Source organism: Mesoplodon densirostris, chromosome 11 (genome assembly GCF_025265405.1).
Source record: "Mesoplodon densirostris isolate mMesDen1 chromosome 11, mMesDen1 primary haplotype, whole genome shotgun sequence".
Taxonomy (NCBI): domain Eukaryota; kingdom Metazoa; phylum Chordata; class Mammalia; order Artiodactyla; family Ziphiidae; genus Mesoplodon; species Mesoplodon densirostris.
In genome coordinates, this window is record NC_082671.1 from 85,413,008 (window position 1) to 85,426,281 (window position 13,274).

At 41.6% G+C, this 13,274-nt stretch overlaps 1 protein-coding gene and 1 non-coding gene across 3 annotated transcripts in view; one reads left to right on the forward strand and one right to left on the reverse strand.

Moving 5' to 3' along the window:
* Nucleotides 1–590: 590 nt before the first annotated feature.
* Nucleotides 591–662, reverse strand: TRNAD-GUC (transfer RNA aspartic acid (anticodon GUC)). Its single transcript has one exon. It is a non-coding gene; the product is annotated as a tRNA-Asp (tRNA).
* Nucleotides 663–1,104: 442 nt separating this feature from the next.
* Nucleotides 1,105–13,274, forward strand: part of LTA4H (leukotriene A4 hydrolase) — a 30,263-nt gene continuing 18,093 nt past the window's right edge. For both annotated transcript variants that reach the window (XM_060111905.1, XM_060111906.1), the window contains exons 1-5: nucleotides 1,105–1,332; nucleotides 5,981–6,111; nucleotides 7,983–8,103; nucleotides 10,403–10,471; nucleotides 12,757–12,861. In XM_060111905.1, the coding sequence (XP_059967888.1) occupies nucleotides 1,174–1,332; nucleotides 5,981–6,111; nucleotides 7,983–8,103; nucleotides 10,403–10,471; nucleotides 12,757–12,861 (585 nt within the window). In that variant the 5' untranslated portion in view covers nucleotides 1,105–1,173. The remainder of the gene's footprint in view (nucleotides 1,333–5,980; nucleotides 6,112–7,982; nucleotides 8,104–10,402; nucleotides 10,472–12,756; nucleotides 12,862–13,274) is intronic.

A 13,274-nucleotide genomic window follows, 5' to 3' on the forward strand; every position in this document is an offset into this window, starting at 1 on the left:
TGACTCTGGTTTTGTTACCTCATACCCATTCTCTGAACACTACCACTGTTCCTTTGATAACATGAATCTGACCATGTCACTCCCCTGCTTAAAATTCTTCAATGAGTCCCCCATTCATGCACTCAAGATGAAAGGGCCAGCGGTTTAAGGTCCTTTGCCACGCGTCCTTTTCCAATCTTGCCAGTTTCAACTCTGAGGTCCCGTTTTTTAGGCAAGTCGTCCCCTCAACCCTTCCTCACTTCCAGGATGTCCCAGCTCTGCACACCCCTTGCGGCCACTGCACACTCATAGCATAGGATTCTCTCATTACGGTATACTGAGGTAATCCTTCTAAGTTTCTAAGGCGGGAATGTGGCTTATTTCCATTTTAGATCTCCAGGGCCTGGAAATGTACATAATGAGCACTCAATAAATACTTGTTGAATGACAGAACTGAGCTCACTTGTACTGGGTTGCCAACATGGAAAGCAGTAACAAAACAGCTTTAAAATATAAATCTTGACGTTGACTCTTTCTTTCACAATAGCTTTTGAAAAGTTTGTATGAACATTTTTGTTTTATTAGCTAAGAAAAAAAAAACACTCAAGTGCCTCCCCGTCGGGGAATCGAACCCCGGTCTCCCGCGTGACAGGCGGGGATACTCACCACTATACTAACGAGGAACTGCACGAAAGGTGGCTTTCTGGGAGGCCTCTTATCCCTTTTTACCCCGCCCCTCCCTTGCCATTTGCAACCACCAATAGGCCTGACATTCTTCTACTGCTATTGCAACTTCCATCGAAGTTGAATGGAACTCAAATGGAAGCGTTCAGTTTGATCTCCCCGTCGCACTTAATTCCATCGGCTTACTCTTCCTCTAACTTCTACTCCCTTCCTTTTCCTCCTCCTCCTCTTCCTCCCCCTTCGGGAGCGATATCAACCCACCTCTGCACCCCTCAACACACACACTCCCAGAGAGCAAAGCGCACGCCTTGTCGCGCTGCACCACGGGATTTGTAGTTCCATCCATGCCGTACCGCACTCTCCTCCGACTTTAAGGAACTTCCTTTCCCGGTGAGCGCCGCGAACTCCTCCTCCTCCTCTGCTTTACCTCCCTCCCGCCTTCTCTCGCTCTCAGTCGAGTAGTCAGTCTGGCAGCTGAGTGTTGGGGTGCCGATCGCGTGCGGCGCAGCCATGCCCGAGGTAGTGGATACGTGCTCCTTGGCCTCCCCGGCGTCCGTCTGCCGGACCAAGCACCTGCACCTGCGCTGCAGCGTCGACTTTACTCGCCGGGTACTGACCGGGACCGCCGCACTCACCGTCCAGTCCCAGGAGGACAATCTGCGCAGCCTGGTACGGTGGGACAGGCTCCCAGTGCCCGCCTCTCCCCGGCCACCTGCCCCTCGTCTCTCACCCCGCTTCGGCCCCTTTCCGGCCCCACACCCCCGCCTGCTTTGCGCATCCCTCGGTGCTCCTCTGCAGCCCGCAACCCGTGTTCTGCACCTCCTCTTCAGCCCACACTCATTTCTCAGCGCCCCCTTCTTCAGCCCCCACGCACCCCATATCGATCCCTCCCAACCCAACCTGAGTCTCTGCAGTCCTTCCTCACTCACTACGTATACCTGCCTTCTCCTCCACCCCTTCCCCCAAAGCCTCCTTCCCAGTCCCTGGACACATCCCAGGGCCCATTCCACGCCCCGCTTCTCACCCAGCGCTCAAGTTTCATTTTAGCACGAATCCCTCTTCCCCCGCTAATCCTAGTTCCCAGCGCTAATGCCCCCTGTGGTCTCCCCATATCCTCGGCCTGCAGCCCAGAACTCCCTCCTCAGGCCCCAGAATTCTTCCAGTCCCCAGTGCACCTTCCTCAGTCCACAGTCTCAGCTAAGTCTCGGGCCCTATATCCTGCCGATTCTCAGCCCCACCTTTCCCTCCCAGGCCCCTTTATTTCAACCCGCAGGTCTGCCGGATACGACCGATCACCGTCTCCCTGCCAGTTCTCAACCGCCCTAGAGAATTCCCAGCCCTGCTTTGATACTTGCAGTCACTACTTTCTAACTCCAGATGCACCTCTCTCTGGGTTCATGGTCCTTCCTACCTTTGATTCTTATCACTCTTCTCTTCTAATAATTTAAGCTCTTCAAGCTTCCTAAGGATGTCTCAATACAATTTATTAATAGTTGGTTCCCAGAAGCAAATAATATTGCGCTTCTTAGAAAATGACTTCTACAAGCTCTCTAGCCACTTGAATGACGAAAAACTTGTTTAGATTTGTGGAATGTTATTAAATTATTTTATCTGTACAACATAACCTGTTTTCAGTGTTCTTACTCAAATTGTCTGATAGTATTTGGATTGTACCTTTCACCTGAAGAATTTCATAGATAAGCATTTTAGAAATAAGAGGAACAAGAAAAGGCCAGTCACAATGTATTTTGCATAGAGTAGTGTGGCGATAGCTACCAAAGCCCAGCAATAAGCAGTCAGATAAGGTATGTTGTAGACTTGATGGAGGGAAATGAATAGGGTCAGTTAATTGGGCAAAATAAGTTTAGATAAGAGTTGGTGGTTTTCATGATTTATTCCTGCTTGAGTAATAGGCCTGTATTTTGAGTTCATTAATATGAACTAATATAGCATGTAACTTTCTTACTTTGTGATTTAGCAATTTGCTAGACTAATTATGATTTGAAAAATAGGTCGACTCCTCTATGTATTGATTTGCAGTCACCACAAGTACTATAAGGAAAATAATTAAAGCATTATAAGCAAGATGATAACTATTCAGCATTATAAGCAAGATGATAAGCAAGATGATAACTATTTCCCTATAGGCTGTACTTTGGTCTGCTTGAAGTGCCAGGCTATCATTTATTGCAGACATCTTTGCCCAGGCAGGATCAGCTGAGCTGAAGTCCTGTTTCAATGCAATCTCTCTTTTTATTAAAAGAAGGTGAACTTTGATAGTTTATCACTGCTTAATATGACCTTGCACTCTCACTTATTTATAAAAATAAAACCTTTATGTCTGTTCCATGAGTAAGCAAGAGTCAGGGCGCTTACATTTTGAAAAGAATGTCCCTTCAATGTCCCAGTCTAAAAACCTACCTGTTTTTGCATTCCCCAAATCTCAAGAGAAGATTTTTAAGTTACTAATTCCAACTTGTCAACTATCCAGTTTCCTTTGTTTTTCTTTCTTATTACTATTATTGATCAATTGCTTAATAACATTTATCAGTGAAATTTGAAGGGAAATTTCTTAAGTAATTTGAGAGTTATAGCTGAGGTGAGGACTTGAGATATAGAGGTTAAACATTGCATTTTCTATTTTCTCTTGGTCCAGGACTTGCTCCGTGCATTACTTGGCATGTGCTGTTTCTCCGGCACTGTGTTAAACCCTGGGAATGCAAGCCTAAGTAACTTTTTTCTTTTTAAGAACCCTCAGTCTAATGGAGAAATAAATCATTATAATGTGGTACAGTAACTGCTACTGGAGAGGGTCGGGCCAACTGTTATAACAAACACAGAGGATATGAAAATGGTTTCACAAAAAATAGGTATAGTAGTCTTCTGATTCAGAACAGATTTGAGAAGTTTAGGAAATACAGAAAATAGAATGTGTTCCACTGGGAAATGACCCAAATAATTCACCCTTATGGTTATGAGTAGTATAAACGTAAGTAGTTTATATACATAAGATACTCCAATCAAGTTTTTACAACAAATCAGATATTCAGAAATAGGTGCCAAAATATAACAAAGGAGCAACTTATTCTTTTTTTTTTTTTTTTTTTTTTTTTGAGGTATGCGGGCCTCTCACTGTTGTGGCCTCTCCCGTTGCGGAGCACAGGCTCCGGATGCGCAGGCCCAGCGGCCATGGCTCACGGGCCCAGCCGCTCCGCGGCATATGGGATCCTCCCAGACCGGGGCACGAACCCATATCCCCTGCATCGGCAGGCGGACTCTCAACCACTGCGCCACCAGGGAGGCCCGCAACTTATTCTTAAGCTATAAAATCTAATATTTCTGAATATGCAAATGCAGGAAGATATATCAGTCTAATTTAGAGTAAGGGCAACAGTTGAGGGACCCCCAAAAAAGAGAGTACCCCAAAAGAAATAATTGCCCATTGGGAGGGAAACAGATGATACTCATAACAAATTTGGCTGCTCTTAAAAAAAAAAAAGAAAAAGAAAGGGAAAGAATAATACAACCAGGATGGACATTTCTTCCCAACCAAAAATTGTTGACTCTAGAGAGAGAAGAATAAAATTGTTAAAATTTCCTGAGCTTATCACCACAGTTGACTGATACAAAAGAAAGGTGACTGGAAAGTGGCTGTTTCTTGGCAGTCTAACTCCTCATGCTATTCCAGGCCAGATTTCAAGGGAAAGATGCCAGAGGTAGGAAGGTTAGTGAGCGGTTCTAATAGTCCAGGGCCTGACCTAGGGTGGTGGTAGAAGAAAAGAACAAGTATGAGGACAGTGTAAAAGAAAAACTTGTTAACTGGCTGTGCGAGATTGGGAAGTGGGATCAGTTGTGGATTAGTTGAATGTTTCAAACCTTAGGTAAGTTGAGGAGTTCCATCAACGAAATAGAGAAATCAGCAGAGAGCAAACTTAGGGGACACAGTGGTGGCTTTGTTTTTAGAATTTCTAGAAGCCTATTGAACATGAGATGACATTTCCCATGGAAATGTCAAGCAGGCAGTTAGAGATATCTGCTGAAGTCCTGGGCAGGGGATGAAGCTATGAAATAGACGGGTAGTCATCTGCACAGAGGTTCTAGGTGAAGATGTGGGCATGAGTGAGAACTAGGGAATGAAGAATACGGTAAGAAAACCAAAAGGCCAAGGCTAGCACATAGGGACGTATCCATATTTAGGAGTTAGAAAGGAGGGGGAGGAAAAAAGCATTAGACAAGGAGGAGAACCATTGATGCGTAAAGTCAAAGCAGCCAAGGAGAGGGCTTCAAACAGATGCTGCGGTCCGTTAGGGCTATGAGCTGCAGAGGTCAAGGTTACTGAACAGAAAAGACCTGCTGTTCAGGAGGACTGCCCTTTCTGTGGCAGAGGAGCTAGAAGCCAGATTGAAGAGGGGGAAGGGAGGAGAGATTGATGAGGAATTGGAAATAGCAGCCATAGATTGCCCCTGAAGATTAAGAAAGGAAGGAGAAAAATAGAATAATTATTGAGTGAAGTTTTAAAAAGAATATGGAAGGCTGGTTTAGGTTGCTTGGAAACAGTCTTGTGGCGTAGGAAGATTGAAGATTCTAGAAAAGTAGTTGAGAGATAATGAAAGGGTATGGTTTCTAGGGCTCTGATAGAGGATTATTGGGATGGAAAATCCTCAGACACTTGCTGACCCTCCCTTCCTGCCCAGAGCAGTTGTCTTTAATCGGCCATAGCAAGTAGATAGGCTCTCCCACTCCTCTATTGGGTCATTTGGTTACAGTTGCCATACCATGTTGGGCTTTTTCTAGATACACAACAGCAGTGAGGTACAGTCTACTTATTTGCCTAACAGGTGCCAAGGTTTGTTTTATTTGGGGATATATGAAAGTAGTACAGAGCAGTAGGACTATATGAATTCTAGGTAGAAATATATGGTAAGATATATTGAGGAGTCATGATGAAAGAAACAAGTTATAGATGGATTTTTTTCCTAGTAGAGAAGTTAAGTTTTAGGAGACAGAAGCAAAGGCATTTTAATTTAGATCTGACTTTTACTTAAAGCTGGAAATTTGTGTGACTGTCCCAGAATTACCTAACAATATATATGCAAATCTTAGAGCCCCCCCCTCCAAATTTAGGGAAGTTTAAAGTCCCATGAATTGGGACCTATGCTAACTTTCAACTCCTTTAATTCCTGTCTTTCACTATCTTACTCACCCTAAGCAACCAGTTCTACTCTGTAGTCATTGTAGTCAGCCCATATGGTATATTAGTTTTCTCTGGTGCCTAAAACTATATTCTTATCATATAAAAATATTAATTTAATTCTAGATTCTGGATACAAAGGACCTTACAATAGAAAAAGTGGTCATCAATGGACAAGAAGTCAAATATGCTCTTGGAGAAAGACAAAGTTACAAAGGATCACCAATGGAAATCTCCCTTCCTATCACTCTGTGCAAGTACGAATGTTCTCATCTTTCTCTTTTATAGCTAAATAAGGGGGATATATATTTTTATTTAGATTTTTTTTATTTCCTATTTTTAGTTTGTGTGTATGTAGTAACTGATACACTACTCCTACCAATCTGCTGTTCTGATTGATGCTTATAGTGAAAATTATATGTTCTTAAGATAGTAAAGAAATTCATTGTAGGGGCCTCCCTGGTGGCGCAAGTGGTTGAGAGTCCGCCTGCCGATGCAGGGGATACGGGTTCGTGCCCCGGTCTGGGAGGATCCCATATGCTGCGGAGCGGCTGGGCCCGTGAGCCATGGCCGCTGAGCCTGCGCGTCCGGAGCCTGTGCTCCGCAAAGGGGGAGGCCACAACAGTGAGAGGCCCGCATACCGCAAAAAAAAAAAAAAAAGAAATTCATTGTATAAGATACTCCAGAATAGGACTTTTGATAACTGTTAACTTCTTTACTCATCATTTTAGTAATACCTAGAGTGATGGTGGGAGCATGCCACTTAAGGAGGCATTTCAGAATCACCTGGGAAGCTTTACAAGCTGCACATTTTTTACCTTCTCCCAGAGGCCAGCCACTTTTATTAATGGAATAACAACAGTGGCAAACATAGAACCATTTCTATGTACTTAAAAAGTGCTGGAGGGCTTCCCTGGTGGCGCAGTGGTTGAGAGTCCGCCTGCCGATGCAGGGGACACAGGTTCGTGCCCCGGTCCGGGAAGATCCCACATGCCGCAGAGCGGCTGGGCCCGTGAGCCCTGGCCGCTGAGCCTGCGCGTCCGGAGCCTGTGCTCCACAACTGGAGAGGCCACAACAGTGAGAGGCCCGCGTACCGCAAAAAAAAAAAAAAAAAAAAAAGTGCTGGAGATGTATTCTTTCGTCTAATCCTTATAGTAACCCTTTGTGGTATGATCTGCATTTTATAGACGAGGAAAGGGAACCTCAGAGAGAGAAGGTAACTTATTTAACAAAATGGTAGCCAGAACCGTCATATTGGGAGTATACCCCACTCCTAGATATACTGGGGAGGGAAAAAAGGGTGGAAAACCATTGGCCTAGAACAAGGTCAATCTACCTCACCTTTCAGCGGTCAGTGTTTTCATGCATTCTCTTCCCATTTAAGAAAAAGAAAGGAAACTCTCACACATAATTTGTGAGATCTATCATTAACCATATTGTACAGATGAAGCAACTACCGCATAGGGAGGTCAAATAATTTGTCCAAATTCACAGCACCAGTTAGTGGTAGATTCAAGCACAGGCACAGCCACTGGTCTCCAGGGCTCTTGCTGTTTCCTCGTTAACAGTGCTGCTCAATCTATCTGGGGTGAAGGACCGGTTTTTGTTAGTTCCAGTCCGCCACAGGCTGATACTTTTGTGAAATGCAATAAAAATGAATTTCTAGGAAGAAGAGATTACATACAAACACATACATTTTACTATAGGTTCAACAGACATAAGAATTTATTCTCAAGTTCTTGACTTGTCCAGTAACAGTTTGCAGACTAGCACTGCCCTACGTTATGCTCTGGCACCCACCACGGTGGTAGTTGAAGTTCCAAAATTATTTCTTCTACCTTCCCACCACTATAAAAGATTACATGATATCATAAAAAAAAAGTTGGGGTATTCAACTAATATTAATTCCTGTTACATCTTCATAAGCAGTTACCATGTAGAGAAAAGAACCCACAGGCTGGCATTCAAGTTGGAACATGTGAGGCAAACATTCCTAAAACTTACTCTCAATCAGTGATGAGACCTCGTAAAATATTATTTATATTATTTGTGTTATTTATGTATTATGAATTCAAATTTTAGTTAGACTGAATTGTACTCTACTAATGTATTTGTTCCTTTTATACAGAAATCAAGAAATTGTTATAGAAATTTCTTTTGAGACATCTCCAAAATCTTCTGCTCTTCAGTGGCTCACTCCTGAACAAACTTCTGGGAAGGAACACCCCTATCTCTTTAGTCAGTGCCAGGTAAAAAGGACTTGGAATGATTTATTATCCCCAGCTTATGCAGTTGAATGAAGCAAAGTAGACAGTGGTCTTATGGATACATGGGTCTTACCTAAGATAGTACTTTATTTTATCTTATATTATTAAAACTACACATATTTTCATTTATACCTGTCATTATTGACACATTCATGTATTACTTTTAAAAAGAAACTTCCTTCAAATTTGAAAACATGTTTACCTAGATTGGACCATCTAGGTCATATTTATATTCACATCCTCAGCACCTAGCATAGAACTTGGCATAGAGTGAGAACTCAATAAATGGTCATAAAATGAAAGGAAAACATTGTTAAACAAAGTAGGTACCGGTTATGAAAATTGCTAATAATAAAGAAGGGGAAAGGGAAAGATCAGATTTCCCATTCCTCTCCAGACACCATTGCCCAGAGGTAACCACTGAGTTGGCGTGTATCCTTTCCAGATTTTTCTTATACATTTACAGGTGTACATATTATGTAAATATATTGAATATACCTCTAAAATGATGATTTAGACTACATCTGTTTTCTGTTTAACATCTAAGAATAAAGAACCACATAATTAGAGACAATCTGTCACAAGGATAATAAGTATCAAACTTTCTTCTGAAAAAAAAGACTAATTCTTTTAGTAATCAAATAGTTTACAATTAAAGGAACTCGCTTCATTAAACATTGACTATATTTCCAAGCACTGTGTAAGGTACTTCACGTATTTAATCCTTTTAATATTCCTCTGTGATAGATACTATGGTAGGCTCACATTTGAAAACAAGTCTATCAAAAAGGAAGCAACGTTCACACCTGTACAGACGTGTTTACTTTCTATTGGCAATTGAAATTTTTTTTTCCTAAGAAACTCATAGTTCACTAATCTGGAAGAGATATCCTGTTCTAGGCAAGAATGTACCAATATAATGTACACTCTGTCTCTTATCTGATTTTCATCAGTAATTCATATGGAATGTCCTTTGGCAAGAAATGCAAGATTTGTGAGTCAGAAGAATGTGAATTTTGAACATACTATTTCATTTCTTGTTGGACACAGTTTTTGAAGTAGAGGAAAGAGATTTCAGTTAAATTAAGAAATTACTATAGTTGATAGGAAGCAGGTAGACATGATTTTGTTTGATGAGTTTGCTTACGGCCGTTCTCTATGCATATTTTTCTGGGTTTGGTCTTATCCAGTGAAATACATATAAACCCCACCCCTGGCATTGCCGAGCCACATAACCAGGGACCTTTAAGGAACCCTAAAGGCATGGTCTTGGAAACTTATTTTGGGAGAGAGAACCAGGTGGTCCTTCTAGTTCTACTTAATCCATCTAGAGGTCATTTGGGATTTCCTATCTATGGAGAATCTATTGGATTTGAAGTGAAAAGGGCTGGAGTTTGAGGATAGAAGGAAGTTTGCAGAGGCGTGAAGTAGGTCTGGGATTTATAACAACTTCAGAGAGAGATGTTAGTATCAGTGTTCCTTTAAGCTCAGTAGACCATCTCAGTGAGGCTGGGATTCCTTTGCTCACCAGCAATAGATGCAGACTTATCTGTAAACAGGCCAGGGTATAAAATCATAGGTACTTTGGTCATTCTTAATGGAACTGATCTTTATGACAGATTGATACGGAAGCAAAGAAACACTCTACATATTATGTGAATGAATATGTCTAGATGGTATTGAAAGAGACTTTTCTTTCTCCTTCCTTGTCTTCCTAGTGTTTACTTTTCAAAGTTTGCTGCAAGATCAAAATGTCAAGACTCTAACCACATTTCCCAAGCAGTGTTCCTTAGAACACTGGCGCCCCATTAGGCGTTAATAATTAACCAGAGGAAAATGGGTTTTGTGTTGAAGTAAGTATGAGAATTTGAACAGGTTTCTTTATTATCAGTCTTTTCAGAGCCTTCAGGAGGCTAATGTTCCTAGTGACTCTCCCAGGCATGCAATATGCCATGGTTCTCAAATTTACTTCACCAAAGAGCCCTTTTTTGTCAGGGTTCCTAACAGCTTCTCACTGGGCACTACTATTACTCAGGAATCACTGCTTAACATTGCTTCATCCATCAGCTGAAATGTGAAAGTTGACCATTACATTAAAAGGGAAAAGCAGATTTTTTTAATCCACAGATCTACTTTTGCTACTTTAAAAGAGCTGAAGAAATGTGAGACACTTTGATCTTTAAAAAGAATGTGTCTAAGAACAGTGCTGCAATTGTAATGATTTCTTAATGACTTATGAGACAGGGAAATAGCTGTTTCTTTTTTTTCCTCCCTCTCCCAGGCAATCCATTGTAGAGCAGTTCTTCCTTGCCAGGATACTCCTTCTGTGAAATTAACCTACAGTGCAGAGGTAAACATCACTGAAATTATTCACTGAATTAAATGATCCATACAATTATTTTAATAGGGATTACATTAAATCTGTGGATTTCTTTGGGTAGTATGGACATTTTAACAATATTAATTCTTCCAATCCATGAACACGGGATATTGTTCCAAAATGATCCATATAAGTAAATGTGGTATAAATGATAAGCAGAGATAAGAACTGAATTTTTTTTTTTTTTTTTTTTTTTGCGGTACGCGGACCTCTCACTGTTGTGGCCTCTCCCGTTGCAGAGCACAGGCTCCGGATGCACAGGCTCAGCGGCCATGGCTCACGGGCCCAGCCGCTCCACGGCATGTGGGATCTTCCCTGACCGGGGCACAAACCCGTGTCCCCTGCATCGGCAGGCGGACTCTCAACCACTGCGCCACCAGGGAAGCCCAGAATTGAATTTTTATAGCTAGAAATACTTTACTTAATTAAATTCTACCTGAAATATGTTAGAAAAAGGCTATGGATCCCATTTTGAATCTCTGTTTTAAAGGCAGTTTCAAACATAAGTATAAAAAAAAGGGGTGTCAGGGAGTTCCCTGGTGGTCCAATGGTTAGGACTCCACAGCCGGGGGTGCAGGTTTGATCCCTGGTCGGGGAACTGGGATCCCACATGCTGTATGACGCAGCCAAAAAATGAAATGAAATAAAATAAATCATTCTGATTTTAAAAGGAATTCAGAATTCTGGACCTAAAAACAAGAATTGGGAGCAACTCTTTTTAACTTAAAAAAATTGACATTTGTAGGATTAAAGTTTCTATAAATGTACTTTACAGCCATGTAACTATCTATCTAGGTATCCTAATGGTCATATATTGCAGACTTATCCGTATACATTTCCAACTTATTCTTGTTGTAGGTACTGCTAATCCTTTTAGCAAAAGGTAGACTATAATTAATAAATAAATACTATCCCAGAGGCTAGACTTACTTAGACCAGGCAAATAGAATTGAGGACCAACCTATATTTATGGGGCCTTATTGATTCCCACATCGTTCCACAACCAAACCACCCGTAGCATAGTGCTGCAGAAAACTTTACTTGGAGGCCAAGAATCCCTGGACTCCGGTGCTTTGTGACCACCTAGAGTGGTGGGATAGGGAGGGTGGGAGGGAGATGCAAGAGGGAGGGGATATGGGGATATATGTATACGTATCGCTGATTCACTTTGTTATACAGCAGAAACTAACACACCATTCGTAAAGCAAATATACGCCAATAAAGATGTTAAAAAAATTTTTTTTTAAAGAATCCCTGGACTCTTCTCCACCACTTAATAACTGCATGACCTTGGGCAAGTCTTATGCCTCACAACCTCAGTTGTCTCATCTGTATAACCTATCACTGCCTAAATGAAGGGAGGAAGCAGAACCAAGGTATTTCCTGAATAGTTTTTAGCTCTAGGATCTATGGTTGTTGCAGCACTGATTCTGGAGGTCCTGATTCTGTGCCTGCCTCAGTAATAGCTTTGAGGACTGGGCCAGGCAGGAAGAACATGAATGCCTAGCATTGTTGGAATGGATGTCTGCTAGATCATTAATACTCAGGTAATGGTCCTTTATTCTGGCATTCATTAGAAGTAAGACTTGGAGAATCATGGAGATAGGGTACACACTTAAGTGACCATACAGTTTGCCCCGTAAGGACCTTTTCCATACAAACTTCCAGAGAAAACTATTTCACATTTCTCAGCAATAAGTTTAAAAGTTTCTCACACTCATGACCCTTAAAACGTAGAATTTGTAACTCCAAGTTTATGCTTTAAATATTTAATTTTTCAGAATTGTATTCTCTGATCTAAAGTGAGTATAGCATCCTTTTGAATCTCTTCTGAGGGTGTGGAAGGGAGCAGGGCGGGTGGCTGCCATCGCCAGGCATGGTGCTGAGCTCTTCATTTATATTATTTATTCCTTGCAACAATCCTATGAAGTATTACCCTCGTTTGATGGGGGAAACTGAGGCTCAGGGAAGTTATTTGCCCAAGTGCATGAAGTTAGTAAGTGCAGAGCTGGGATTTTAACCTAGTTTCTACCAAATGCTCTTAATATGGGTGGATGAATGGATAGGTAGATATGTCACCATCATTTTTAAAGAAGCCAGTTTTACATATTGCCAATTCTGTTTATAAAAGTGATACAGAGCAACGTATTGGGTTCATAGTCTATTGTATCGATAGTCAAAAAGCGGGGGGAAAGGTTATTTTACATAGAACTTTTCATTTATATCTTTATTTATATCTTTTCCTTCTCGATTAGGTGTCTGTCCCTAAAGAACTGGTTGCACTTATGAGTGCCATTCGTGATGGAGAAGCACCTGACCCAGAAGACACGAGCAGGAAGATATACAGATTCAGCCAAAAAGTAAGATCTTAGGGTCTAGATTTTGTGTTTTAGTTGGTGGTGAACTACAAATAGCTTTTACCCACCCAGAGAGCAAAATGGCTTTTGAAATATTTCAGAATTTAGAAAGCAGCTCCTGCTTTTTGTTTTCTTCATTTCTTTTTCTTTTGTGCTTTTAAAATATTTGGTTCTGCTAGCAGTGTTGTACTGAAGTAGGAGGGTGCTGGATAGGCATGGCAGGGGGCGTGCCTGATCCCATTTCCCTACATCCCAGTCAGTAGCAGGTTTCCTTTTTCTAAGTTACACTTTGACCTGCCCTGGTACCAGAGCTCGGGCGTGTGGTGGTGTAGTGTTTACAGATGGAAGAGCTGTCTTAGACCAGAAAGCACTCTGTTACAGTCCTTTTAAGTTAAAATTCCTAAGTAGCTGGTAGT